Here is a 26,514-nt window from a genome sequence, read left to right on the forward strand (position 1 = left end):
ACAATACTCTATATATTATATTATAATTTAATCTAGTAAAACGACAACCAATCATTCGCATTTTTGTTGAAGAGTCCTAATAATTAGTATATTTACCAATTAAAGTTCTGATTTTTCAGTTATCGCTTCCGTTTGTAAATTGTTACAATATTTAAATGTTTAAAGACAAAATTTTGAAACTTTTGCATGAAAGAGTAAAAATTACCACTTTATTCAGTATGTCAATGGGGATAAACTATTACGATGATCAAAAGTCATAGTGCATTTAATTCTAAATTTGAAGGATCATATATAAATAGTTTTTATTACATAATGGTTTGATCAACATGATAATTTTTTCAAGCAGTCGAATATCTAAGAAAGATCTAGAAAAATCGAGGAAATAAATAATACAATGTAGAGACTCCTGATTATAAATTTTCTCAATAAATATTGATCATAATAAAAATGTAAAAAAATAACATCTATTAAGTTAAATGCTTTTAAAGGGTCTTAAAAGTTTAAATTCAATATAAAATATATATTTTATGTTGCTCTTTGCCACTCTGATCCTCCATTTTCTGCGGGATTTCCCAATGGTTTGAACTACTAATTAAAAATTTAAATAATTCTAGAAAATCTATTGAATGTCACAGACCTCTTACCCAATCCGTCCCTGACTAGCCAAATTCACTTGAAAATTAAACAAAACAGAGACAGAAAACAAAAAAAAAAAAAACAAAATAAACACCGTTCGTTGTCTCGTCTCGTCTTAAAATCCGGTTCAGCTTTGCCAAAAGCTTCAACTTGGCTTATAAGCCGCCTCAGAGCCCCGAGAGCCCAGAGCAATGCAAAGTCTCACAAAGCTCCTTAGTATAAAAGCCGGGGAAACAGGCTAATAGCTCGCAATCAAAACTGGGCTGTCCAAGCTGAAACAACCGAAAAAAGTACACAAATTTATCCAAAGAAATGTGAGTAACCGACCAAAAGACTAAAAAGTGCAAGTGTTAAGTATGTGCGGCGAGGAAAAGGCGGCGGCATCGGCATCGGCCCCGGGAAATGGGAGGGAAACTAGCTCAGCTTTTGGCTACAAGCCAACTCTTAGGCCTGGTCAATAAAAGTGGATTGCGTAAAGATTTTGTCAACATGTTGAGCAGCTAAAAATGTATACGAAAGATTGCTTCTTGTTGTTGCTAACGGTAAAGCGGAAGCAACAACAACAACAACTGCAATATCAAGCTAACCGAAATCGAGAAATATTATTGGTGACATGGCTTTGATTTGAATAAGAAAAAAAAAAACAGCTCATACAATGCGAAGTGTTTAAACAAAGCAGCAATAAGACCTGGGATAGAATTGTGTATACCCTTGAGGAAAAGTAAAAGACCTACGAAAACTATGTAATTTACGCCATATATAATGCCTAGATAAAGTAGATATCAACTATGATATCTACATATTCCAAACATCTCAACGCAAGGAAATTGGAATTGAAGTCTGCTCTTTTATACGTTTCCAAGGAAATATGTATAAAATCTTTTGAAACCTTTCCACAACCTTTTCAATTCCGAAACTACTCCGAAACCGAGTTGAGCGATTCGGAAACAAAGACAATCCTGAGGGACTCTTTGGACTCATATGCTCTTAAGGTTAAAGCACTTTGAACGCTCTTAATGATAGTAAACCGATTTCAAAAAGGTTTATATGAACATAAAGAAGATAACTGCCACTTAAAAAGATGACACAATTGACTAGGCACTCAACTTAAAAGATAGACAAAGAGATTTTTATCTTAATGTATAATCGTGATCTACAGTGTGTTAAAATATGTATGTAGATCAGTCCCATAACTTAAAATAGTCTGCAAACTTCTATGCAAAATCATATCGCCCTTTTTTAGTCAGGGTATACCTATATCAAATTGTGAAATCTTCTTTTGGCTTACAAAAAAAAAAAAAAAAAGTATATTGAGACAAATTAATATAAACATCAATTAGTATGCATGTGTGATATGGAGAGTTTCATTAATCATAAATAATGCATGAGTTTTACAGAAACATTGAGAGAGGAGGGGGGAAGTGTGGGTTTAGTTTGTAGCTTGTGCCATTTATTATTGACACATTTATTTATTCCTCTTTTTTTATCATTCATTTTTTAGTTCATTGCAATGAAAACTTCAGTGGCCATTCTGGTTGTCTTGGCATTCGCCGGCCTGGCGCTTGCTGCTCCCGAGAAGCAATACACCAACAAATTCGATAATGTCAATGTGGATGATGTCCTGGGCAATGGTCGCATTCTGAATAACTATCTGAAATGCCTGATGGAGAAGGGACCATGCACGCCAGAGGGTCGGGAGTTGAAGCGCCTCTTGCCCGATGCGTTGGAATCGGAGTGCTCCAAGTGTACTGAAGTTCAGCGTCGCAACTCCAATAAGGTCATCAACTTCCTGCGCTCCAATAAGCCCGGAGAGTGGAAGTTGCTTCTGGATAAATATGACTCCAAGGGCATTTACAGGTCCAAGTACGAGTCGCAGGCCAAGAAGGGCCATTAAGTTAACAACAAAAATCGAATAATTGTCATTCTTCTCACATTTCACTTAACTTAAACAACAACAACAACATCAGCACAAAAACCAACAAACACAAAAATAAATTGAACATTGTTTTTATATACTATATAAATTTTCATATATATATAAACTAAAAAAACAATAACGAAAATTATTTTTTATTTCTTTTCTTGGCTTGGGAAAGTTCAGAAATTAACACTAAATGTTATTTAGATTCATTGATTAGATCAATGGCACGGAAATGATTGGCCATGTTAATGGTCCAATCGGATTGCTGGCCCGTTGTGAATTCCTTGATGAAGCGATAATTACATATAAAAACCTTATCCTGATATTCCGGCATAGTTCTACAATGTTGAGAGAGAAGAAATATAAAGTTGATTTTAAGATGTGAATTATTATTGAAGTTTAATGTTTATAAAATTAATTTTTTGAATGTTCATGACTTATTTTAGAGCTCAACTCTTTTAAAAGGCAATACTATTTGGTTTTTATTGAGGAATTTAATGAGTTTGAGTTAATTTAGTGAGTTTTAAATGAAGTTGTGATCAGGGGTCAAAGAAAATCTTCCTATATTCATCTTTGGGGAGGAGGCACACTTGGAAAGATCACATATCCCAGGTAATAAATGTCTGTCTCCCAGAGTTATTTAGAGAGGAGCAAATATGACCAACAGGTAAGGAAACTTTTAATAAATTTAGATGCACTACAGATAAACTACATTTTGTTTTAGAAAAAGGGTTTTTAAACAAATTATATATGCAAATCTTCTGGCTTAATCTGTCACATCGACAGACTTGTCTATATTAGCTAAGAGTTTGATTAAAATTACTAAGCATACCAAAATATAATATTTTATAAAAGATTCGGAATCGGATTCTATAAAAATTTTTCTTAAAAAGTTCTTGCGAGATTCAAACGGCAGCATTTTAAGCTTTCCTTTTAAAGTTTTTGATATTTATACCAACTACAAAGCAAAGTGGTTAAAAATTGTATTAAATATAATGCAATAGAAAAGACAGTGATATTGGGGCCTTTCAATTTTTAATTTTTGTAATAAATTAATATTTGTATCAACTATATTCCTAACAGTGTCTAGTGTGAAGATAAATAAAAAGATTGCGGAATCGCAAAGTAACGATTTCAACTGTAAGATTTTAATATCAAGCAGCGTACCAATCTCATATAGATGTATCCATTATTAAAATCGGACAATATTTATATTTATAGTCCGTTTTAGTTTAGCCCACACTTACCCCATGTTCCATGGAATCTCATCGCCTCGTTCGCGCATCTCGGACAGGCCACGCATAACATGAAATACCATTGTAATTTCGACAAAACGTTTTTGTAACTTATCATTGGCCTCATCGAAAATGATGCCCACTTGATAGGGGAAACTGAGATAGATATCACTTTGTTTAATTTCCAATTGCCGGCGTTGGGTCATCGACAGCTTCTGAATGACCGGCTTGAGTTCATTGATGGCTTCGGAGGAAACCAAATTTTGCAGCGAATCCAGTTCGCCACCCATTAGGCGAGAAGAGACCACCTACATGTATAACAGAAAGATTCATACAGATTCGTTTGTGGATCACCTGTGCTCACCTGCAAAGCCTCCTTGGCCCCGTATATAAAGTCCTTCAGTTGAAATTCACTATCAAAATACGGACGTATAATAAACTGTATAGTTATCCAGTTCTTAATAGTGTTTAGAGCTGATGGCCATATTACTTCGGGAAAGTCCATTAGTCGCGGTAAAGCTGTTTGCTAGAACGTAATCAAAATGGATCAACTGTATGGATATGCAATCTTTAATTTGTTACGTTTTTGTTTTTGTTCTCTTCCTGTGGCAGGGCCGACAGACATCTTCTGGCGACTGTGGGTGGGCTGGCATAGTAACTGGGATTAAGGCGAAGAAGAGGCGAAACACAACGCCTTAGTGTTTGTTGCATTGCTAAGAATTTTTGAATTTACTTTTATTTAATTTTCTTTTATTTGTTGTTGTTTCTTGAGAACCGATAACATCTGAATTTGCGATAGCGCAAGTAATTGCAATGTATCGATACCTACTCGTTTTGAGCTCTCAATGTGTCGCGTTATCGATAGTTATCCAACACTAACATCGATAACCGCAAAAAATGGCTGGCACTTCCGGCTGTCAAATTTTTCTTTCTTTCCCAGCCACGACGAGCAAGGGTCGACAGCATGAGGTACATTTCGATTGTGTTAATTTCGGTGTTTTGATTGCATTTATGCGTCAAAAATAAGTGTAAACTGTTGCCAGAAGAAATCTAATACTCTGTGAAGAGAAATGTGATGAGTGCGATTCATTTTAAGCCATTTTATGGTGAAATAAAATCGGCTCACACCTACACATTTACACACACTTGAATACATAAGCAATAAGCACGCTGTCTTAACATATTTTCCCCGTCTCTATTATACTTTGTTGCAGTTCTTTAAAGCTCCAAAAGAGGTTGGCAGCCTCCGTATTACGTTGCGGCAAGAAGAAGGTTTGGTTGGATCCCAATGAAATCAACGAAATCGCCAACACAAACTCGCGTAAGTATATTGGCCCGGTTTAACAGGTTAAACAATTTTGAAACTTACCCATATAACCTCGCCCACTGCAGGTCAAAACATACGCAAACTGATCAAGGATGGTCTGATCATTAAGAAGCCTGTGGTGGTCCACTCCCGTTATCGTGTGCGCAAAAACACCGAAGCCCGCCGCAAGGGTCGTCACTGCGGTTTCGGTAAGCGTAAGGGTACAGCAAATGCCCGTATGCCCACCAAACTGCTGTGGATGCAACGTCAGCGTGTCCTGCGTCGCCTGCTCAAGAAGTACCGCGACAGCAAGAAGATTGATCGTCATCTCTACCACGATCTGTACATGAAGTGCAAGGGTAATGTGTTCAAGAACAAGCGTGTTCTGATGGAATACATCCACAAGAAGAAGGCCGAGAAGCAGCGCAGCAAGATGCTCGCTGACCAGGCTGAGGCCAGGCGGCAAAAGGTGCGCGAGGCACGCAAACGCCGTGAGGAGCGTATTGCCACCAAGAAACAGGAGCTGATCGCTCAGCACGCCAAGGAGGATGAGATCGCTGCCAAGGCTGCCACCGCGGGTCATTAGGAAGTCGTGCTTTCTATTAATTGATATAGTAATTTGTTTATCAACCGGAAAACTATTAAATAAAAGACCTTTTAGTTTGGCCGAAACGATTTTGTACAAACGTGGAAAAGATCCCAAATTGTTTTTGTTATTATTGGCATCTAAAGAGTGAGATTGACTTTTCGCATCATGTGTGTGTAAGTGTGTGTATATATCTCCCAAGATCATTTAAATCGGGCTAGTATCTATATACGATTCACATCTGGATAATGGATAAGCTAAAACTGGATTTCAATTGAAAAAATATTCGATTTCACATATTTGCGAAATCAAACACACAAACTCTGGTTGAAAACAAGTAAAAGCATTTCCGTGTAATAATATTTTATGAACTATCAAGAAGATATCATCAGCTGTTTATTTTTAAGGATAGCATTTTAAAATCGTGCTTAGAATGCTATTTCTCATACTTGTACAAATTAACCTGACTAATACATATGTATTTGGGTGATTTATAGGATGTTTAGGCAAACAATTCTAGGTGAATCCAAAATTTTGTTTAATGATGAATGCGAAATTGGGTTAGTTAATACATTTAATCAAGGACAACAATTTAAATGAGAGACAAATAGACCTTTTGGGATCTAAGATGAAATTTTAAAATTTTGAATTTTATTTGTTTTCAATGAAAATATTTATTACATTTTTTTTTAATTATCTTTCAAAGTGGTTTCGTTTTTTAGGTATCATAAATGCAATTTGGTTGGAGATTTATGTTTTTAAGTTAATAGGAGAGTCATTTAAAGGAATAAGATATTTAAACATATCTCTTAATTTCAATTCATCAAAATTATGATGCTTGTACCCTGAAATATATTTTCCCAATCTATTCAAAAATACTTTATAAATAAAAATTCAGTAAATATAAACACCAAAGCAATTAAATCAAATATTATGAACCATATCTGAATGATGAGCAGTCCAACAAATCATTATTAAATATGGTTAAAATAACTCTATTTTTATTCATTAACTAAATATTGTTGAAATAACACTATTTTTATTTTACCAATATTTATTTCATATGTACGCAGAGTGAAGAATGTCATCGATTTAAACACAATTTTTTAATTGGGTTTAAAAAAGAGTGCGGAATCTAAATAGAATTCCTTAACGGGGACATCCCTTAAGAATTTGAGGAGAGGGGGTCCAAGAATATCTAACTTAAGGTGGGAAGCCAGACTCTAAACTCTCACGTATATTCTTATAAACACAAACTAAATCAATGTTCCCAAAATAAATTCGTTTTATGATTTCTCCAAGCAGTTCCATTTAGCCAAGATCTAAGAATGTTAACAAGTTTAAATTTTCAAAACTCAATAGAATCGAGTATGAATAAAAAAGGACACCGACTAAGACGACAGCACTTCATTTAATATTTAATCCAACTTTTCAAATTTCATTCTGATTCTGAAATATATAATTAAAACAATTGGTTTTCATTGAAAAATAGTTTTGCTTTTAATCAAACCAGACAGGGTTTGCTTTAAATTATATGTAAATACAATATTTAAGTTCATATAAATCTGCACAAAAAAAAGAACAAAAAACTGCTTTTCGCTAAGCATACTTTTGGAAAAATTATTCAGTTTACACTTAAGTGTTTCCGTTTATCACATATCAAAATGGTTATACTATTACAGATATCCATAGAAATCGGCTTACATATCGTATATATAGATATTTATATATATGTAGTGTGTATGTGTATATATAGCAGGTTGTATAAGGGAGATGTGTGTGTGTGTGTGTGTGTATGTGTATGGGGAAAGGCAGTCTGCATAACAAATAAAGACTTAAGGCTATGACAAAAAAAAAAGGTATATATTGAGGTATACATTATACGTAAGGATTTTTGACAAATTTTTAAAGGAACATTTAGTGATGACAGCGACCCAATGAGTAGCACCTTCTTCCCGATGATGTAGTCGGTATACCCATTGGGTCCGTTTAATGTTATAGAGGCTCCTGTTGAAAATATTCATGATCTAAGCAAGCCAAGGCCGATGGCCGCAGTCGTATATCATAGTCAAGCATTTGCTACAAAATAAAACAAAATAATTTAGTTAACAAGTTTACAGAAACAGTTTTAAATATCTTACTTTTAATAGATCATCAGAACATTCACATAGATTGGGACAAAAGTCACGCGGACGTTTGGGATGACGTTGGGGGAAATGTTCTCTGGACACAGAAATGCTTTTGGGCCACTGTTGGGCTGAGGGTCGTCCTGTGAGTCTGTAAAAGGAAAATCATCCATTGAAATAGGAGTTTTGCAATTGTTGATTTCCCCAACTCACTCGAATATTCTATCCAGTTGATTCTTTTCTGAGGTGCCGGGAAACAAAGCCTTGCGATTATACATTTCAAATATTATGCATGCTGCACTCCAAACATCCACCGAACTGTTATAGGGTTGGGCCAAAAGGACTTCTGGTGCTCTATACCAAAGCGTTACAACAACTGAGGTCAGTTTCATTTCCGAATCGTATGTTTTGGCTAAACCAAAATCAGCGATTTTCAAATGTCCCTGCGACGAGACCAACAAATTCTGAGGCTTCAGGTCGCGATGGATAATGCGATGTGAGTGCAGAAAGTCGAGGCCGGTTAAAAGTTCACGGGAAAGGTTCTGCAGAGAATAAAAGCTTAATATTTTCTTTAAAATTGAATGGATTTATCTTTTGTTTTTACCTGTACTGTACTGGGTGACATTCCAGATTTTGGCAAGCGTTCAATCAGATCGGACAAATCTTGCTCCAGATGCTCAAAGACCAATACTATCATTAATTGATCGTCGCGTTCCAAGAACTGACAGACCTCATAGAGTCTGAAAATAAATCGAAAAAATACATTTTAGATTTAAATTTTCCCAACATTTGCGCCCAACTTTTATCGATAGTCCATGCAGTATAAGAGTATCGGGCGACCGCGTGGTATAAGTTTATCAGAGGCGCCGTGTAGCCATAATGCGGAATATTTTTGCAACTTGTGCAAGATCACTCAACACATACATGCACAGACTTACGACATTCAAAGAAGCAATCAAATGCATGAAAAAATACAAAATTTTAAAAAAATTTTAAATTTCATTAAAAGTAATTGCAAAACCAACCTAAGCCCAGTGGAATGACAGAAATCGATGGAAATCTATTTAAAACGCTTTAAAATCGTCAAATATTATTTTTGTACATTTTCGATTCAAATGTTAACATTACGATATGCCAAGATCGTAAATCGACACTACGATATGCCGAGATCGTAAATGAGAGAATGAGTGATAGAGCCGGATAGCGCAATTGAGTGGTACACCGTAAGAAAGAGACGGCTGTAGGGATCCACTCTCTCATAGAGATGGTAGTATACTGAGTGGATTTCCATATCGATATCGATTTTTTTGAAAACGTACAAGACGCCCACCAACGGAAAATCTGAAGTCGGTGCAAAAATTATTTTTTGCACAATATGTGAAATATAGAATGAATCAATATGCACTCAGCTAGTCAGTTATCAGCAGCCTTCAGACGATGGCGCCGCCAGGCTTTGACGTTGACATATGTCAAATATTGGACATGCTCATATATGTGTGTATGTGTGTATTATTTCGAGTGGGGGCGTTAAGGAGGTAGGGGGTGGGGAGGTAATTTACTGCAACATTGTTGGTTGCTACTTAATCTGACTCTCTATTTTTGGTGTTGTTGTCTCTTTGTCTATCTCTCTGTATGCGTGTCTCTCTCTATGTGTGTGTGTGTCTACCTCTCTTTTTAGGCAGAAGATAAACCGGAATGAAATGGCAATGGGGGAAAAAAATAAATGACCCAACAACAAACATAATGCTATTGCCCCTTCCCCCTTATCACCTTCCCCGCAATCTCCCACAAAACACTATTGTAATCATTTTTCAAATTAGTTGGCAAATAATAAAAAATAATAATCGTGTAAAGCAGAGGCGCCTTGGCGCCCTCGCACTTACTTCACAATGTTGGCATGATCGCTGGCATTCAATTGTTTTAGCAGCGCAATTTCTCGCAACGTGGACATGGGCACTCCGTTGTCATTTAGAGCGATCCGCACCTTCTTTAGGGCCACAATGTTCCCAGTGATCATGTCGCGGGCTCTGTAGACGGTCCCATAGGCCCCTGCAGAAAAAAAGTACAACAAAATATTTAAGTAAATTGCAAAATCAAACAAAAAATATATAAAAAACCCAAAACGCAAAGAAAAGAAATGACAAAAAAAGAAACAACAAAATGCTAATCAAATATATAAATCCTCTCCCTGCGCCCCTCTTTCACGTACGCGATCTCCTCTCTCTATCTATCTAACGGCGAGCGAGCAGAAAGAGATAAGCAAAAGAGCAGAGTGTTGAAGAGAGCAGAACAAGTGAAATTCGCGAATTCTAAAGTCAGCTGGTCCGGAGATTTTGATAAGCAAAAAACCGGCTGATTCTTTTGCTCTCTTTTTTTTTTGGTTTTGGTTTTGTTTTTGTTATTATTGCTATATCTAACAGAAACAACAACACAGATGATGACTGCAAAGGTAAAACAAAACGAAAGAAAGCAACAAAAATCGAAATTCAACATTGTCACCGGAAATTTATCACCCCCAGACATGCACAAATATGCGTGGGCTGCGACAGTAGCTAACACATTATTCTGATGAAATTGATCAGAGATCGGGCCAGCCAGCCAGACAGACATCTGCACACCTCCAGTGCGAGGGGGCGGCAGATGTTAGGAGTGAAACACCTGCTTTTGCCATCAGGTGAAGTCGTCACCGACGCTTCGCCAACTCAGTCCAAGTACAAGGCCAAGCCCCAAAGCCCCAGCAAAAACAAGAAAGAAAAAAAAATGATACACCGCCGAAATTTTCGCAGTCTATTTCAACTCGTCAAAAAAAAAAAAAAAAAAAACACCAACAAAACATACAAAAAAAAAAATAAAACCAAAGATATAAATTTGAAAGGCCGCTGCCGAAAATCAAACGCAAAGCAACGGGCAATAATTGAGAATGAAGACAGAAAAAAAAAGAAGAGAATCGAAGATCTATATAGTATATAACAAGTGTATAACAGAAAAATATACTTACAAGTTTTTAACCCCCTAAAAGACTTTGCCCTTGACTCAATTATAAATAAACAATGTTAACTCAAGGTGACGTAATTAAAAGTTAAAAGCATTGTATGAAAATGTTAGTAACTTTTAACAAATGAGTGTTGATTGTTAAGCTGCTTATTGAATTTTTGCACATTTTAAATGGACGGGGGTATGAAAAGGCGAGGAAGACCACGTGGCCAAGTATTTGAGCCTTAAGGTAGGCAAGAAATTGTTTAAACTAAACCAAAAACAAATGATCCATAGAAAATTCGTACGAAATTAAGCAAAAGCTGGAAAATAATTGGATTTAAATCAAATCAGTAGTTGAATTATTCTCATTAACTAAGAAAACAGCTAAGAAACCTAGAAGTAGGCAATATATGTCACACTAAGATAAGTTAAACCAGGTTTAAAATCGGTAATAATCATAGACAATATATAATAAAAAGCGAAACCCAAATTGTAAGGACGTTTCCCTTATTATTGGCCGTGGTTTTCCCATGAAAAACGCGATCATGTGAAATGCAGCACATTGTTCGCGGGTTCTTGACCTACACCAATTTGAGTGGTTGAATGATTTTTTGTGGTTATGTTAGACGTACCTGTGCCTATAATGTTGAGTTCCTGATAGTTGTGTGGATCGCCATCGCCGAAATTTTTGGAATGCGATGACATTTTCTGTCTCTTTAATTGTGGTGATTGTGACATAAGTATATATGTATGTATACGCCAGCAGCCTATGTCCCGTTTCACAGATTAAGCACGTGTTTTTTTTGGATACATTTAACAAACAATGTGTATGGCTGGGTTGTTATAGGGCGAGGGCGGTGGTGGGGGGGATCTGTAATGGGCAAGGTCATGGTCAAATATTTTGTTATTTTTCACTTTGATCTTTTGAAAATAATGGAAAATCACTGTAATTCTCATTTGGTTTCACTTTCTCTCACATCTAATGGCATTTTTGACCGCGTGTAACAAGTAATAATAATAGGCCTATACTAAAAATCGCTCTCTCTGTCACACACACACACACACACACACACACCCACACACAAGCGACATATGTTAAGCGCGGTCAATGAACTTGAAATTTTTTTAAAACATTTTGCGCTCTAAAACTCACGGTGTTGACGTTGGTTAATAATTGTATGTAGTTCTTTTTGGTTTTTTGAAATGTTTAGTTTTGGTCTAACGATTGCCGTCTGTCTTTTCAGAGAGGGAGATAGAGAGAGAGCAAGCCACTCTCTCTCACAGTTAGTGAGTGGGGGAGTAGTTCTCTCTATTGTTGATTGCTTTCTTTTTGGCTGCTGCTTCTTCTTGCATCCTGATAGTTATTTATACTGTTACTATTTCAACCAAAAAGCAAATAACGTGCAGAGAGAGAGAATAAAAAGCACAAAAGGAACAACAACAAAAACAAAGCCAACATTTTTGTTTTTGCCATTTGTCAATTAATTCTAATCGCACACACACACAGAAAACAAGAACAACAATACAAATAGCAACAATAATAACAACAAAACGAAATGAGAGAAACGACAAGTAAAAAAAAAGTCACAAAAGACCCCCGAAAAAAGCAAAAACAAAATGCATATTTCGCACTGTCTCAACGGAACAAAATCAAAATCCTACACGATCACTACTTGAACCTCCGCTCTCCCGCTTCTCTTCTTTTTTTTCAAGGACCTAACTCGCTCTCGATAACTACCAATCCCTTCCCGTTCCGCACTTTTCCCCTGCCCCTTTCCTATCATTTATTTTCATCAATTTTCTATGCTTTCATTTTCTACATGTGGCCTTACGATTATTTTCACAAATGTTTGTTGGCCCCCGACCGACAAGTGCAAAGGAATCATAATATATTATTAGTTAAATATTAAAAAAATGTGTTTTTTATTTGTATGGGGCAACAAAAAAAAAATGCCACCACTCATACACACACACACACACACGCGCATACACTCTCACTCACACTAACACACCACTAGAAATGATCATACATACTACATACATACATATACGTAGGTTTTTTTTTTTTGAAAAAATTGTCGAGTTGATTTTGTTAGACTTCTACGTTTTTAATCAGTAAAACCAAAAAAAACGAAATTATAAATAAAAAGACAAAAAACACAAATAAAAAAAGCACATACACGATCGCTACACCTCGAACACTACTGGCGTTTGCGGTTTGCCATTTGTTGTATTTGCGTTTGTTTCTCGATGTGTATGTGTTAAGGGTCCGTTAATTTTTTAAAATGTTATGCGCTTCTATTTGTTTTTTTTTTTTTTTTATAAACAAATTTAAAATATTTTAACCAATATTCGTAAGACTTGTGGTATAAATTATCGATAGACGGTGAGTCGAAAACTGAAATGGTATCGACGGGACTGTGGTGAATACATTAAATACATTAAATGGCTTGATCTGTTAATCGAATATCGTAAATGTTAATGCTTAACAGACGCTGTTAGGATTTGAAATCAAATAATGTAAAGGGTCCGTTAAGTTTTTGAAATATTAAAGAATATTTGTTGATACTGATTTTTTTGGACAATCATTTCTTTAAACATTTTCTTGGAAAACTATTCGATCAAGCTGATTTTAAGGATCAGCAGGAAGGGCTGTGCCAAAGTTTGAATACCATTTAAATCCTTGGCCATAATTGTTTTACATGTTCAAGACGCTTGTTCTGTAAATCCAGACAAAACCTTCCAAATATTATTTCTATCCCTTTTATAGACAAAAGACTGAAAGTTTGAATCGTCGTTCAAACGAGATTATTCATATCGAGCTTCAAAAAGTGCGCCTTTTTGGAGGTTATCCAAATCCCACTATTTTTTATTTATTATATTTTTATCCCTTTATTATTTATAGGGCCCCATATTATTTGGATCCCCTTTTTTACCCACTATTTTTTCGGCTCCCACTTTTCGATCCACTATTTTTTGAGGCGAATGCTCAATTTGTTAAGGCGAATGGCCAATTTTTAACGGCTTGGCGAATTCGGCTAGCAAAAAAAGTTCCGTTAAATTCGGCTAGCAAAATAAATTCCGTTGATTTCTAGCCCCAGACAAAGCGGCAAAAAGCACGTGTGTGGTGTAAAAAGAATTTGCAAAAAAAACATAAATTGAAAAAGTGGAGCAAAAATTAAAAACACAGTGTTAATAAAAATTGTATATAACGGTACTTTAAGGTGCTCTCTTGGCCCCCACACACACACGGGCATACACGCACATGCTCACACACATACGCAGCACGCACTGGCAATAAGAAAAGAAATCGCAAGCAAAAAACGCGGCCGCACCTACAGAAGTGGGCGTACGAAATCGGAAAATTTTGGAAATAAAATCGAAAAATAAAAGAAATACATAGATAATGGAGATTATATAGGAAAAGGGCAGTGAAAAGGAAAAAATAAATAACCATACACACCCACATACACTCCCTCACCGTTACACACTTACACATACACACATAGACACTCACGCAAAACAGAGAAGGAAAAAAAGGAACAACGAAGCAGAGAAGCAGCGGCAGCAGCCGAGAGAGAATGTGCGGGAGGAGAAGATTGAAAATAAACGTGTAGTAGAGAATTTTTGAAACACACACACATACACATACACAAACACACACACGCGCACGCACTCACACAGACACACACCTCCTACACTCCTATTCTCTCACTCTCTCTATTGCTCTCTGTCTATCTTATACGCCGCCTACACTCACACAAACACAGCGAAGCACACATACACACTCACACACATTGACATATTCGTATTTATATGCGCGAAAAGTGTAAGCTTTGTTGTTGCTGCTGCTGCTGCGCCGCCCAGGAAGAAAGGACGTGGAGCAAATCTGCTGAGCTGAGGAGCAAATGGCAGTCCCTTTAAGCGGGCGCTTTTGAGAGAGAGAGAGAGACATGTCGTAATGGCCAGAGAGGTAAGTGAGAGCCCAGCCAGAGCCGGCACTAAAAAATATTGAAATATTTTCAAATCAATGTTAATTTTGATTCACTACTAGATATTTGGTTCCCACGTTAGACTTTCTCCGCGTAATGTGGGTGGAAATATTTTTCTAATTTGCTTTGGAATTTGTGAAGATGAAAATCTAGAATGTAAACAAAAGTGTAGCATACTTTTTTGTGCACTTTTGTTTTTTCTTGATGCAGTTTTTCTTCGTTTCTTTCCCCATTTTGCTTTTGCTTTTGCTTTTTCTTTGCTTTTGCTTTGCGGGTGAGTGAATAGCTTTGACCCAAATAACGGGGGGTAATAGTAATACAAATACGTCCCCCTTCCCCCGCAAAAAAAACGCCCACACCCACCATGCCGCTTCTTTTAGCGAACACACACACTCTCATCCTCCACACCCACTCAGATTCATGTATGTGTGAATGTTGTTGTCGTTGTAACTGTTGTTGCTTGTTGCCATTTGATTGTTGTCTGTTGTTTCAACCAAACAAAAATTCCAAATATTTCTAGGTGTATGTAGGGAGAGGGTGAATGTGGGTGGTTTTTGGTACCTACATACATAGGTAGTCTTTGAATATGTAAATAATTATAAAATAAACAAAAATCCGATTTGTTTTCCATTCTCCACAAAAACAAGAAAAAAACGAAAATCTCGTTAACAAAAAGTCAAGAACATTTGACATAAATTGTGGGGGTTTGGGGAAGAGGCTACATGTGTCTGCTAGATATTCGCGTTTCTATGAGTTTAAATTTAACGGACATTTCACATCACGAATTTTTACACAGAGAGAAAAAAGTTTTACTAAAAACTAATCCAATAATGCAATTTAAAACTTAAGAATTCTAAAAAAAGGTTGCCCAATCAATGCATTTTTGGGAAATGATAAGAGGATAATCTAATAAATGCCATGAATAAAAAAGTATTTTGAGATGTCTAGACCAACGACCAGTGGAAAAACCAGAAAAATGTCATATGCATACGAAAATCAACATCTAGGAGCATTTCAAAAGGGTTAGAGACAGGCAGTAGCTAAAAAACGTGTTCAAACGACCACATTTTCAAATTTTCTGGAAATCCATTATGAAAATTAACAAAGTAAATATGCCAAAAACATACAACGAATGAAAATACGAAAACAATCCGTACAAATTTGTTTTTTCTCCCCAGACAGGAAACCAATTTGTGGAAAAATTGGAACCAAAATCCTAGTACACCACGATCTGCACAACGATCAGATATCTTTAAAATATACTGAAAATATGTCCCTTAGAGCCGGGGCTAATTCCATATTGATAGTTAGTGATTAACCTTAACTATAATTCTTCAATGCTCTTTAAAAAAATGACTCCTTGCAATTAGTTAAAATCTGTCGTTTGTACAAATATTGGTTTGAGTTGAATTGCATGTGAACTGAATTGAGGCAAATGTTGACAGCGTTTAAACAAATGAAATGAAAACGAAAGCTGATTATGGATCCCAGATGGACCTAGGACTTGTGGAGCGTTTGAATCCTTTACAGTTTACAGTTTATACCGTATCATGAAGTGATGAAGCGATTCGATTTAGTGCTGCGCGCGCGTTTTGTTAGCTTTAGAGCGTGTATTTGTCCTCGTAGGATACGAGGATACGTTGTCGTTGTCGTCGTCTTCGTCCAGATTATATCACATCAACATCAATGCAAATGTAGGCCAAAGCACAAAAATGTTAACTGCCAAAGCAGCAGCAGAAGCAGCAGCAGCAGAGAGTGAGAGTGTTTTAATGAGAAGAAGAAAAGTGCAACAACTTTTGATGAAGGACTTTTGAAAACTAAACGATTAATTAAAAATGTGCAATTTCAATTTAGAAAATTAAATAAAATTAGAGAAACACTTTTGAAAAGGAAAACGAGTGAAAAAGAAACGTGTTGGCAAAGCTTTTTTTGGTGGCTAAACAAAAAATTGCAACGTGCAGCAAAAACAAAGAGAGACAGAGAGAGAGAGCACTTTCTCTGCAACTCTCTCTCGCAACACGCTGTCGATGTTGCTGCTGCTGCCTAGCCCAAAAAGCAGCAGCAGCAGGAGTTTCGTCCTTTCAGTCAACCAGTTAGCCAGCCAGCAGTAGCCAAGTAGGATGCACATTTTCATTTTTACGGGCTTCTTTATACGATTTGTGTGAATTTCTCGCTGGCATCGTTTTTTAAATAGTGAAATATTAAATTTTTAACTGGGTGTGACAATACCTCTCCAACAACCATAATAATAATAATGATAACCGAAACGATTTCAATAAAAAATATCAACAATTTAAACCTAAGCTAAAAAAAAAAACCTACTAATATTTAAGGCCAAGTCATTTGATTAACACTACAAAAAAAGAAAATAAAATCGTAGGTTTCACGACCATAAAATCACGGCAAAAAAAGGGACTGAAGGATAGTAAAGGAGCGAAGAGAAGAGAAGAGAAGCGAGAGAGAGAGAGAGTGAGTCGAGAGGAGTGTCGAGGAGACGAGGCGAGGCAAAGGCAAGGCGCGTAGTAAAGTGAAAGTGCGAAGGTCAACTGAAGAGCTGGCGCTGGCGCTGGCTGCCTAACCTGACCTGCCCTAAACAAGAAACTGAAAAACGACGCGCCCCAAAAAATATTAAAAAAAAAAAAAAATAAGAAGTCAAAACGAAAACGGAAAACGAAAGACAAAAGGAAGGAAATCCCTTAACAAAATTGAAGGATAAATTGATAATAATTACAACATTTAAAACAAAACTAAAACGAATTTCTAAATAAATAAATGAAAACAAAAGGCATTTAGACACATTTTTTTTAGAAAAAGTTTTTTAACAACCACAACAACAAAAAGGACTTTTTGTTTTTTTGATAAGTTTATATAACGTGGCAAAAAAAAAAACAAAAAAACACAAAACCAAAAATATTGTGAGTGTGCTTGTAAAAAGAATTGTGGCTAACAAAAAGTGCGACGAAACGACAGTGCGAAGACGACAGACGACGACACAGTGTGACAGCATGTGGTCAAACACCTTGTGTACTCTGGGAGTGACAAAACCTTTGTGCAACTGCCTTAGCATAAGACAAGTGGCCGCTGCAGCAGCAGCTGCGGCACAGGTAACCCAGCAGCAGCAGCAGCAGCAGCAGTCACAGGGTCCAGGCGGAGGTGGGCCCAATGTGGGCGGGTTGGGCAGTGGATCGGCAATTACGACAGGACCTACAGGCAATGGAATAACGGGGGTAGGCATAATAGATTTTACAATTCGTTTTGCCAGTTTTTTTTTTCTTTTCTTCCTTTTTCAATTTTGCTGGCTTCATTTTGCTCATTATCTATTTTTTTTTTCTTCCTTTTTTTGAGCTCTCTTCGTTGTGCACTCGTTACTGGGTCACTGGAGCGCCACACACAAACACACACACACACACACTCACACAGACACATACATACATACAAACACACACTCATGTCCTTGCATGCATGGTTGTTGTTTTTATTTTTGCTGTTGCTTTCACTGCTAATACGCCTTTCTTTTGATCACCTACGACTACAAATAGATTGTGGGAGAGAGAGAGAGAGAGAGAGAGAGAGAGAGAGAGAGAGAGAGAGAGAGAGTGTGTGTGTGTGTGTGAGAGAGAGAGAAGGTGAGCAGTAGCGGATCCAAAATGGTGCTAAAGTTGGTCTTCAATTTTGCTCATTCAAACAGTTATTAATTGCTGATGGGTGTGCGAAAAGTTCGCCCCTCCCCCGCCTAGATCCGCTACTGCGGGGGAGGGCGAGGAGGAAAAAGTCGAGTAACCTTGACATTTGGTTATACAATTTTTAGGTGATGCTGATGGTGGTGGGCACAGGTGTCCACACCTAATTCGAAAGTTTCTTATCCAATTTTGTTCTTGTTTCTTCATGTTTCTTCATTGCTTCTTCTTCTTCTCCTTGCAGGAGTCTCGCGGCAAGAGACCACTGAAAATTTGGGATAGTTGGCGAAATGTGCGCAAGGGTGTTGTAGTTGGAACATTTGAAGAGCTCTTGGTACGCGGCAAGGATAAATTGGGGGTTCCGTCTTCAGAGCCAGTGCGCGTTGTTCTGGAGTGCGATGGAACCCAAATTGAGGATGGGGAATATTTTCGAACCCTGGCCAACAATACGGTCTTATTGCTGTTGAGGCAGGGCGAGCGTTGGTATCCCACCGGTGTGGATGTCATAAAAGCTGGTAAGTCCCCACCCCGCCCTCTACCCTTTGATTCTTGATTCTAATCTTGATTTTGAATTTGAATTTCAAAGCCATCTCAGCTATACCAAAAATCGTCTGTGAGACGATTCATGCTTTGGAACTGCATGATGAGACACCATCGTGGAAGATTATGGATAACAAAGGGCGTGTCACAGTGGTTTTGCATTGGGATCAGCGACAAGGAGGCGGAGGCAGTAGTGGAGGAGGCGGCGGCGGCGGCGGACTCCTCACCTCGGACAAGTATTCGCCATCAAAGAAGGGGCTATCGGCACAAAGTTCATTGGACAACAAATCTGTTTCATCACAATCCTCCACACAGCCACGATATGCCAGCCCACAAATAACGGTAATCAGTGACGATGGACCGGCTAGTATATACCATCCAGGTGGCGTTGTATTGCCACCTGGCGTTGTGATACCTGGCGGCAGTCGTCGCCTCTCCAAGCAGGGCGGTGGCGGTGGCTCATTTGATGCTGTCCATGTGCATACGCCCGAATGTGCCCATCACGCCCACACACCCAGCCGGGCGGGCAGTCCGAGCACCACGGAATGCGATTTCCATTGCTGTGCCCTGCACGAGGAGGGACGCAAAATAGCCGTGCATAAGCACAGTGTGGCCACCTCACCCATACAGGATGGCGGCTGCAGTAGTCCCCAGCCAGTGGCGGCAACGGCGGCCTCAGCATCAGTATCATCATCGGTTATGGATCCTAGCAGCATGGGCAGCATGCAGCGCCGCTCTTCGGGGGCCAAGGGTCATGTGCGTTTCTTGGATATAGCACCGGAGCGCGATAGTTCCGAAAGTGAGACGGAGAATACAGTGATGGAAGATGATAAGACAACAACAGAAAAGTTTCTGCTCCTTATCGATCAGCTGTCGGTGGATCAAAAGCGTCATCTTAGCATCAAGGACATCGGCATCATTTTGGAGCGCCTCAATTCGAAAATATTGGATGTGGAGCGCTTGGACCGGGAATCGGAATCGGATGATTGTTACAATTGGACGATAAAGGCGACAATACGCGGCGATGCGCTACGCGAACTGGGCGTCATCTACAATGGCAACTACTATGCCATTTCCGAGCATCCTGGCTACAAGGAGGAGCTCGAGGAGAATGGCGAAGAGGTCGAAGAGGAAGAGGAGGAGGATGAGGAAGATAGAATTTAAATCAATAACAAAAAAACCCAAAAAAAACACTAGAGAAAAGCATTTTACCCCAGATATAATAATGAATGAATGCAGAAAAAAATGCATCATACAACAAAAAACAAAAAAACAAAAAATTAAATGAAGGTTACAAACAAATTTAACGAATAACATGCAAGAAGCACATTGTACAATAGTTAAGTAAGCCCAACAAAAAAAAAAAGAAAAGAAACAGCAACAACATAAAATTAAAAAACAAACAAATTACACAAGTTTTGTAGCATTTAGGGAACCAATGTTGAAGCGTGATGAACCGAAACCCCCCCAAACAGCAGCAGCAGCAGCAACAACAACAACCATTTAAAAAGAAAAACAAACATTGAAAATCACTTGCCAAAACCAACCCAAAAACCATTGTTGAAATGTTATTTATGTTGTGCGTGTGTGTGCCAAACAAACAAAGAAAAAAACAAAAAGAGATTGCCTTATTTAGTTGTAACCTCCGCCAAAAAAGAAGAACAACATGTTAACTGTAAAACTCAATAACAATTTCAGTTCCTCAAACAAAAAGAGTAGATCAGACAGGCCAAGGATTATGATCAACCAACATCTGTGGGACTACTCTTAGTGAACATATATATATATATATATAAATATGTATATGGGTTGCAATTGGGCTATTTATGTTTGTAGTGCAAAACTGTCATTAGTTCCCCGAAGGATTCCCCAAAACAACAAACAAACAAACAAGAGTGTGATTAAGGTAGAATAGTTATGCCTTAGCATAAGTTTCTTCATAACGCTCTATCGGCTTAGTAATGAGCCTTAAGTTACCTATTAGTTTCTGATCTTCCATAAAGTTTCCGCCATCTTGTAGACAGTTTTTTTTAGTTTTCTTGCACTACCCACTTATAAAGTTGAAAGAGAATTTCTGTAAATATAGCATCCCATATATATATATATATAGTATTATTATTATTATAACTATTAAGTGTAACTCACAACAATCTATTCCTATTAATTACATTTTTGTTTAAGTTAAGACCTAATTGTTTAGTGAATTTATTGAAAAGAAAAAAGATTAAATATTGGTTCCTCTTGAATTGTTTAAATACAATCTATGTGTGTACCTTTTAATTAGTTGATCCCAGTCCATAGGCGAATGAAGAGCTGTGAAATAAGACAAACTTTGCCCCCTAAAGTATGCAATATAAAGAAATTTTGAAACATTGTTGAGAGAAAAGGCATGCCAAAAGTTATGCATTTGTTATTAAAAACAATCAATACTTTTGCAGTCTATTGCATACTTTAAGGAGCCCCTATTTCATGCCCTAGATCCGCCTATGGATCTTCAAGTCTAGTCCTCTCTATCTGCCAAATAGTTGCCATTATTGTTCAGCCATTTATAACTGCCGTTAATTGTAAAAGTGTTGTAAAACGTTAAAAACATTGCGCACAAATTAGCCAATTATTGGCCGGAAGAAGAAACAAAGAAAAAACATTGAAACTCTTAACTTAAATGTAGTTATACAAAAAAAAAACCTTGATCCATCGATTTTGTGTTCTACAAAACAAAAAAAAATATATCAAATTGTAATTAGAAATTAACAAAAAACGAAAGAAGAAAGAAAAACAAATGTAAACAAAATGATGAAAATGGAAAAACACTGCCAAAAAAACAACCAGACATTCATGCATACTTACACATGTGTAGAAAAATTCATTTTTACCCCCCCCCAAAACAAAATCTATCAAAAATTAGTTTTATTTTCGGTTTTTATTTAACCCCCCAAGACCTTTTTCTTTTTAAGATAACCCAGAGTCAAGCGCAGCAACTGAAGGTTCTTTAGCATTAAAATTAAAAACTTAATAAAAAACAACTGTGTGTAACGAAATTAATATGAAATGACGCTAAACAAAAACAAATTGTTAATTGTAAAAAGCAAAGCGACAACAACAACAAAAATTGTACAAAATTAGTTCGGTTTGGAATCGAACTTTTACATTTTATGCTTTAGGTCCGCTAAAAATGTGAATGAAAATCAAATGAATCCCATTAGCAAGTAGCTGGCCTACATTCCATTCCATTCCTACGACTATCTGTAGCTATCTGACCTCTATATATAAACTAGATATTTTCGTTAATCCGATAGTTAATGTTTGAAGTCCTCCATCTCTCTCCCAAGTCCTTAAAAGTTTCTGACCTAAAGCATAAATTGCTTCAACTAAAGAAAAACCAAAACATAAACATAACAGACAAATAACGAAAACAAATTTAACAAACACATTCTCACTGTCTTCTGGAAAACGAAAAGAAAAACTTAGCATGTAAAAATTTAAAAAAAACAAAAACAAAAACAAAAAACAAACATATTGATAAACAATAATTAAATGAAAGTTATATAAAACAAAAACAACAAAGTAAGATTAAAGAAAAAAGGCGTGAAAAAGGGCAGAGAAAAACTCAAAGAACTCACAATTAGTAAAGAAAACAGAGAAGAAACTGAGAGAGAAGTAACAAAAGCAAAAACAAATTCATTAGCGTTGTTTTAATTTATTCATAAGTGTAAGCTCAAACAAAGGAAACGAAGATAGCAACCAAAAACCAAGTCTAACACACTTAATTCTAACTTCAGGCCAAGTCGAAGTTATTATACCCATGGCAAAATCCATCCAATAAGCCGCATGACTAGATTTTTCCCAAAAAAAAAATACTTCAAAAGTATTGAGAAACCAATCCGAAATATAGAAGAAGAATTTTTAAAAAAAAACTTTCAATATTTCAAATATTTTAAGCTAAGGAACGTGCATTAATTTTTAACTCTAAAGGTTCTTTGGTTCATTATGAAAACAAAATGGTTTAAGCCACGTTTTATTATTCAATTTATTTATATCAAACTATAGTTAGTCCTTTCAGGATCAGCAACAGGATTCTTAGAACCTCAAACTGGATTGGGATTCATATATTATTAACATAAGATCAAATATGTTTGAGTTTCCCAATTTTTTTTTGATCATAAAGGAACAAACCAATTTTTAAACTATATTAATTTAAAGAAACATTTTTCATAAAATATAATTTTAGATACAATATCATTACAAAGCAAAATGTCGATAGTTAAAAGTCTCATTAAATTTTTACATTATATTTTTGTTAACAAAGCGAATTGTCGATAGAAGAGAGGATCAGCCATAAGATCGGCTGAACAGATGATAACTTCCAGACAAATGTCATTTCATACTTAGTATAGATTACATCCCTATAAACGATCATCTTAAGCCCTCCCCCTCCCCTCTAAGCAGGGTAATTGTTAATGAACGTTCCCGTTGAAATCTTTCGATATGTTGTTTCTGGGTTTTATTTTTGGGAAATGAATCTAGTTATGGTTTGAATTTTTGTTAAGTTATCTAAATGAAATTGTCGGAGATTTTGCCAGGGTCTAAACTAAAGAACATGATGGAAAGGTAACATCGTATATATATATAAAAATAATAATAAAATACCTATACATACCCAATAAAAGAAAAAACAAAAACATAAATCTTAAATGAATAAATGAAAACAAAACTCAAAAGCGATGAAATGAAGCTGAAAGTGAAAGAAAAAGCAGCCTCTTCCATATAAATTGAAAATATACACACAACCAGACACACCCACACATACACACACACACACACACACACACTTCTTCAACTGACTTCCATAATCATAATCATTGTTAACATTTAACTATAGAGAATTACGCTTTAAAGACAAAAAGAAAAAGAAAAAACAACACAAACAAAAAAATGTTTAAAAACAAAAAATTGACAAAAACTAAGTTGAAAAATTTCCCTCACCTCGCCCATTCCATAAGAAAAATAAATGGGGCAAATGTTATAACAAATAATTTTCCCCCAAAACGTCAAAAAATAATATAAAAAAAAGAACAGAAACAAAAACTCTGTGTAAATGCAATCAGTTAGATTTATAAGAAAATGGAAAATATTACAACAAAAACACACACAACAACAAATCAGTTTGCATTAAGCTATAAACAATTTTGCAAAAAATAAAAAAAAAAACAAAAATACAAAACAAATAAAAGATTCAAATATTATACAAAATGGGAAATATTTGAAAAATGACGAAAATGAAGCAGAAAGCATGGACACAGAAATATGTTACATTGTTTTAATATTAACAATAAAAACGAAAACAAAAAAAACACACACACACAAAAACAAATTACAGTGAATGCTCCACCCGCGGACAGCTCCCGCAGGCGAACATCTCTCCTCCTACTGGATCCATAGCTGTCCGCTCATCGGAGCTTTCACTGTACATAAATAAATTGATCAATTAATTATATAAAGAATAATAATGAATAATAATAATAATAATAATGATGAAAACTGCAAAACAGAAAAATTGTTTTTATTAATTTTGTTAAAGAGACAGCAAACAAATAATAACAAAACCAAAAAATAAAAAAAAATTCAATTAAAATGTTTAAACGACAACAAGAAAAATGAAAAAAGCGTAAACAAAAACCAGAAAAACAAGAACAAACCGGGGAAAGACATGAAGATGACATTAAAAAAACAACAAAACAACAAATAAATGAACAAAATAAAGTAAAATGACAAAACGATTATAACGATGATGATGATGATGAATATGATAATGATGGAAATGAACGATTAAGAACGATGTAGAGAGATGAGAATGTGAAGAACGAGTAAAAACAAAAAAGAGAAAAACAACAAAAGAGAAGCTATTATTAAAGCATAAACATTACATAAATACAAAAGTTGTACTACTTTTATTTCTTTTGTTGATTCGCATTCTATCATTCCATCCCTTCTAGAGACTTTTTATGGCCTGGTAAACAATCCCTGAACCTCGACAATATTTGTTCTAAAGGTCGTTCGGAAACAGAGACAGAGACAGAGACGGAGACAGAGACGGAGGTTGCCATTGAGAAACTGATAGATTTATTAAGTACACAAATTAAATTACTATATATACCTTTATATATACATATATATAGTTGTATATGTATAATTGTTTGTATGTCGCTCATCTAGATACATATATACATAGATGCCCGCCCATTCAGAAGCTGCGCGACGATCTCAAAATTAACAATAAAAAAGTGATATTAATTTAGTCAGACTTACTTTTGACCTATGACAAAGTTGGTACACACTTTCTATCATCAAAATTATTTGAAAAGTTCAGAAAGTTGTTTCTACTTTGCTGGCTTCCTTGAAACATTGTATATAATAGTAAGAACATTTTACAGAAATCTGAACAATTTTATTCACATTAGAATCTATAATACATATTTACGTTAGGATCCGACAACTAAGTACCTATATAAATATTTCAAATATGAAATACTTGAAATATTTTCAAGAAATTCGAATATTAACTTCATTTACATTATATTCCTATACATTTATTTACCTAAGGTAGATCAAGTTAATATTCAAATTTCTTGTAAATATAATGAAATATTATTTATATAGTTGTCATATTTTTATGTGGCGGATCTAGTAGAAGATGTAGGGATACAAATCGGTCAGTTTAAGGGGGAAATAGGTCTTAGATATTGAAATTTTAGTAGTTTTATAGGTAAAATGTGGGTTTTGAGGGAGAAATTTCAAATGTCCTCCACAAATGAAAGAAAAGTTCTCTTTGTATGTCCAGTTTAAACTTTTTACTTACAAAATTATCTAACTCTGCAAAATTGTATAGATCCTGAGGAAGAAACACTAAATTTTAAGATATTTTGACTTTCAAAAGGAAAGCAAGCTGATTTCGAATATTAGTCTAAAAAGAAGATGAGATCGCAACACTTTCGAGATTTGACTATACCCCATTTTGAAAGTATATCAAAGGAGAAAAAAAGTTGTTGGAACAGTTAATAACAATTATAATGTATAGAATTATATTACTCATCATCTTGGTGATTGTTTGTCTGACTGAAACGAAGTCTCAGGGGCGTAGCCATGAACAAGGCATAAAAAAACCATTTACGCAAATCGTTCCGATGGATATATATAATGCTATGTATATATAACAACTTTATTAAACACATTCAAAGCAGGTTCTACTTATTGTTAAACGTGCCTGATTAGAAGTAACTGAAAGACGTTTCACTTGGCTAATGTTATTTGAGACATCAAGAATTGTTTAACTTTAATTGGAGTGTAAGTTGAGATTTCAAAAGTTCTAAACCCTTTTCAGCTACACCCATGACTAGACTGTTTTTTTTTTTTTTTTTTTTGCCCATGAATTGCTCAAATTTTTATTTCGTTCTGTTTGCTCAGTCACAAGCTTCTGCTCACAAGCGTTTTATGATGAGTGCCGGCGACGCCGATGACGACT

General features: G+C 35.9%; 5 protein-coding genes across 6 annotated transcripts; 3 read left to right on the forward strand and 2 right to left on the reverse strand.

The window, feature by feature from the left end:
- Positions 1 to 870: 870 nt before the first annotated feature.
- Positions 871 to 2,632, forward strand: LOC6639794 (ejaculatory bulb-specific protein 3). Its single transcript, XM_002062763.4, has 2 exons — positions 871 to 950; positions 2,138 to 2,632. The coding sequence occupies exon 2, from the start codon at positions 2,147 to 2,149 to the stop codon at positions 2,528 to 2,530; it is 384 nt and encodes a 127-aa protein (XP_002062799.1). The 5' UTR covers positions 871 to 950; positions 2,138 to 2,146; the 3' UTR covers positions 2,531 to 2,632.
- A 42-nt stretch (positions 2,633 to 2,674) lies between these two features.
- On the reverse strand, positions 2,675 to 4,576 carry LOC6639793 (m-AAA protease-interacting protein 1, mitochondrial). Its single transcript, XM_002062762.4, has 4 exons — positions 4,375 to 4,576; positions 4,157 to 4,318; positions 3,805 to 4,100; positions 2,675 to 2,895 (listed from the first exon to the last, which is right to left on the reverse strand). The coding sequence occupies exons 1-4, from the start codon at positions 4,501 to 4,503 to the stop codon at positions 2,754 to 2,756; spliced, it is 729 nt and encodes a 242-aa protein (XP_002062798.1). The 5' UTR covers positions 4,504 to 4,576; the 3' UTR covers positions 2,675 to 2,753.
- A 106-nt stretch (positions 4,577 to 4,682) lies between these two features.
- LOC26530085 (60S ribosomal protein L19) lies at positions 4,683 to 5,802 on the forward strand. The gene is made up of 3 exons (XM_015179013.3): positions 4,683 to 4,761; positions 5,007 to 5,113; positions 5,185 to 5,802. Exons 1-3 carry the CDS (start codon positions 4,757 to 4,759, stop codon positions 5,682 to 5,684), a joined length of 612 nt encoding a protein of 203 aa, XP_015034499.2. The 5' UTR covers positions 4,683 to 4,756; the 3' UTR covers positions 5,685 to 5,802.
- A 1,633-nt stretch (positions 5,803 to 7,435) lies between these two features.
- Positions 7,436 to 13,171, reverse strand: LOC6639792 (cyclin-dependent kinase 4). Of its 2 annotated transcripts, none has more exons than XM_002062761.4 (7): positions 12,967 to 13,171; positions 11,419 to 11,657; positions 9,694 to 9,859; positions 8,415 to 8,550; positions 8,024 to 8,352; positions 7,826 to 7,961; positions 7,436 to 7,763 (listed from the first exon to the last, which is right to left on the reverse strand). In XM_002062761.4, the coding sequence occupies exons 2-7, from the start codon at positions 11,522 to 11,524 to the stop codon at positions 7,680 to 7,682; spliced, it is 957 nt and encodes a 318-aa protein (XP_002062797.2). In that variant the 5' UTR covers positions 11,525 to 11,657; positions 12,967 to 13,171; the 3' UTR covers positions 7,436 to 7,679. The 2 variants fall into 2 exon arrangements, with proteins under 2 accessions (XP_002062797.2, XP_046865957.1); XM_047010001.1 differs by lacking the exon at positions 12,967 to 13,171 and adding an exon at positions 11,940 to 11,996.
- Positions 13,172 to 14,459: 1,288 nt separating this feature from the next.
- LOC6639791 lies at positions 14,460 to 21,255 on the forward strand. The gene is made up of 3 exons (XM_002062760.4): positions 14,460 to 14,759; positions 18,700 to 18,970; positions 19,042 to 21,255. Exons 1-3 carry the CDS (start codon positions 14,748 to 14,750, stop codon positions 20,157 to 20,159), a joined length of 1,401 nt encoding a protein of 466 aa, XP_002062796.1. The 5' UTR covers positions 14,460 to 14,747; the 3' UTR covers positions 20,160 to 21,255.
- The last annotated feature ends 5,259 nt before the right edge of the window (positions 21,256 to 26,514 follow it).

Source organism: Drosophila willistoni, assembly GCF_018902025.1.
Source record: "Drosophila willistoni isolate 14030-0811.24 chromosome 2L unlocalized genomic scaffold, UCI_dwil_1.1 Seg196, whole genome shotgun sequence".
NCBI classification, from domain to species: Eukaryota; Metazoa; Arthropoda; class Insecta; order Diptera; family Drosophilidae; genus Drosophila; species Drosophila willistoni.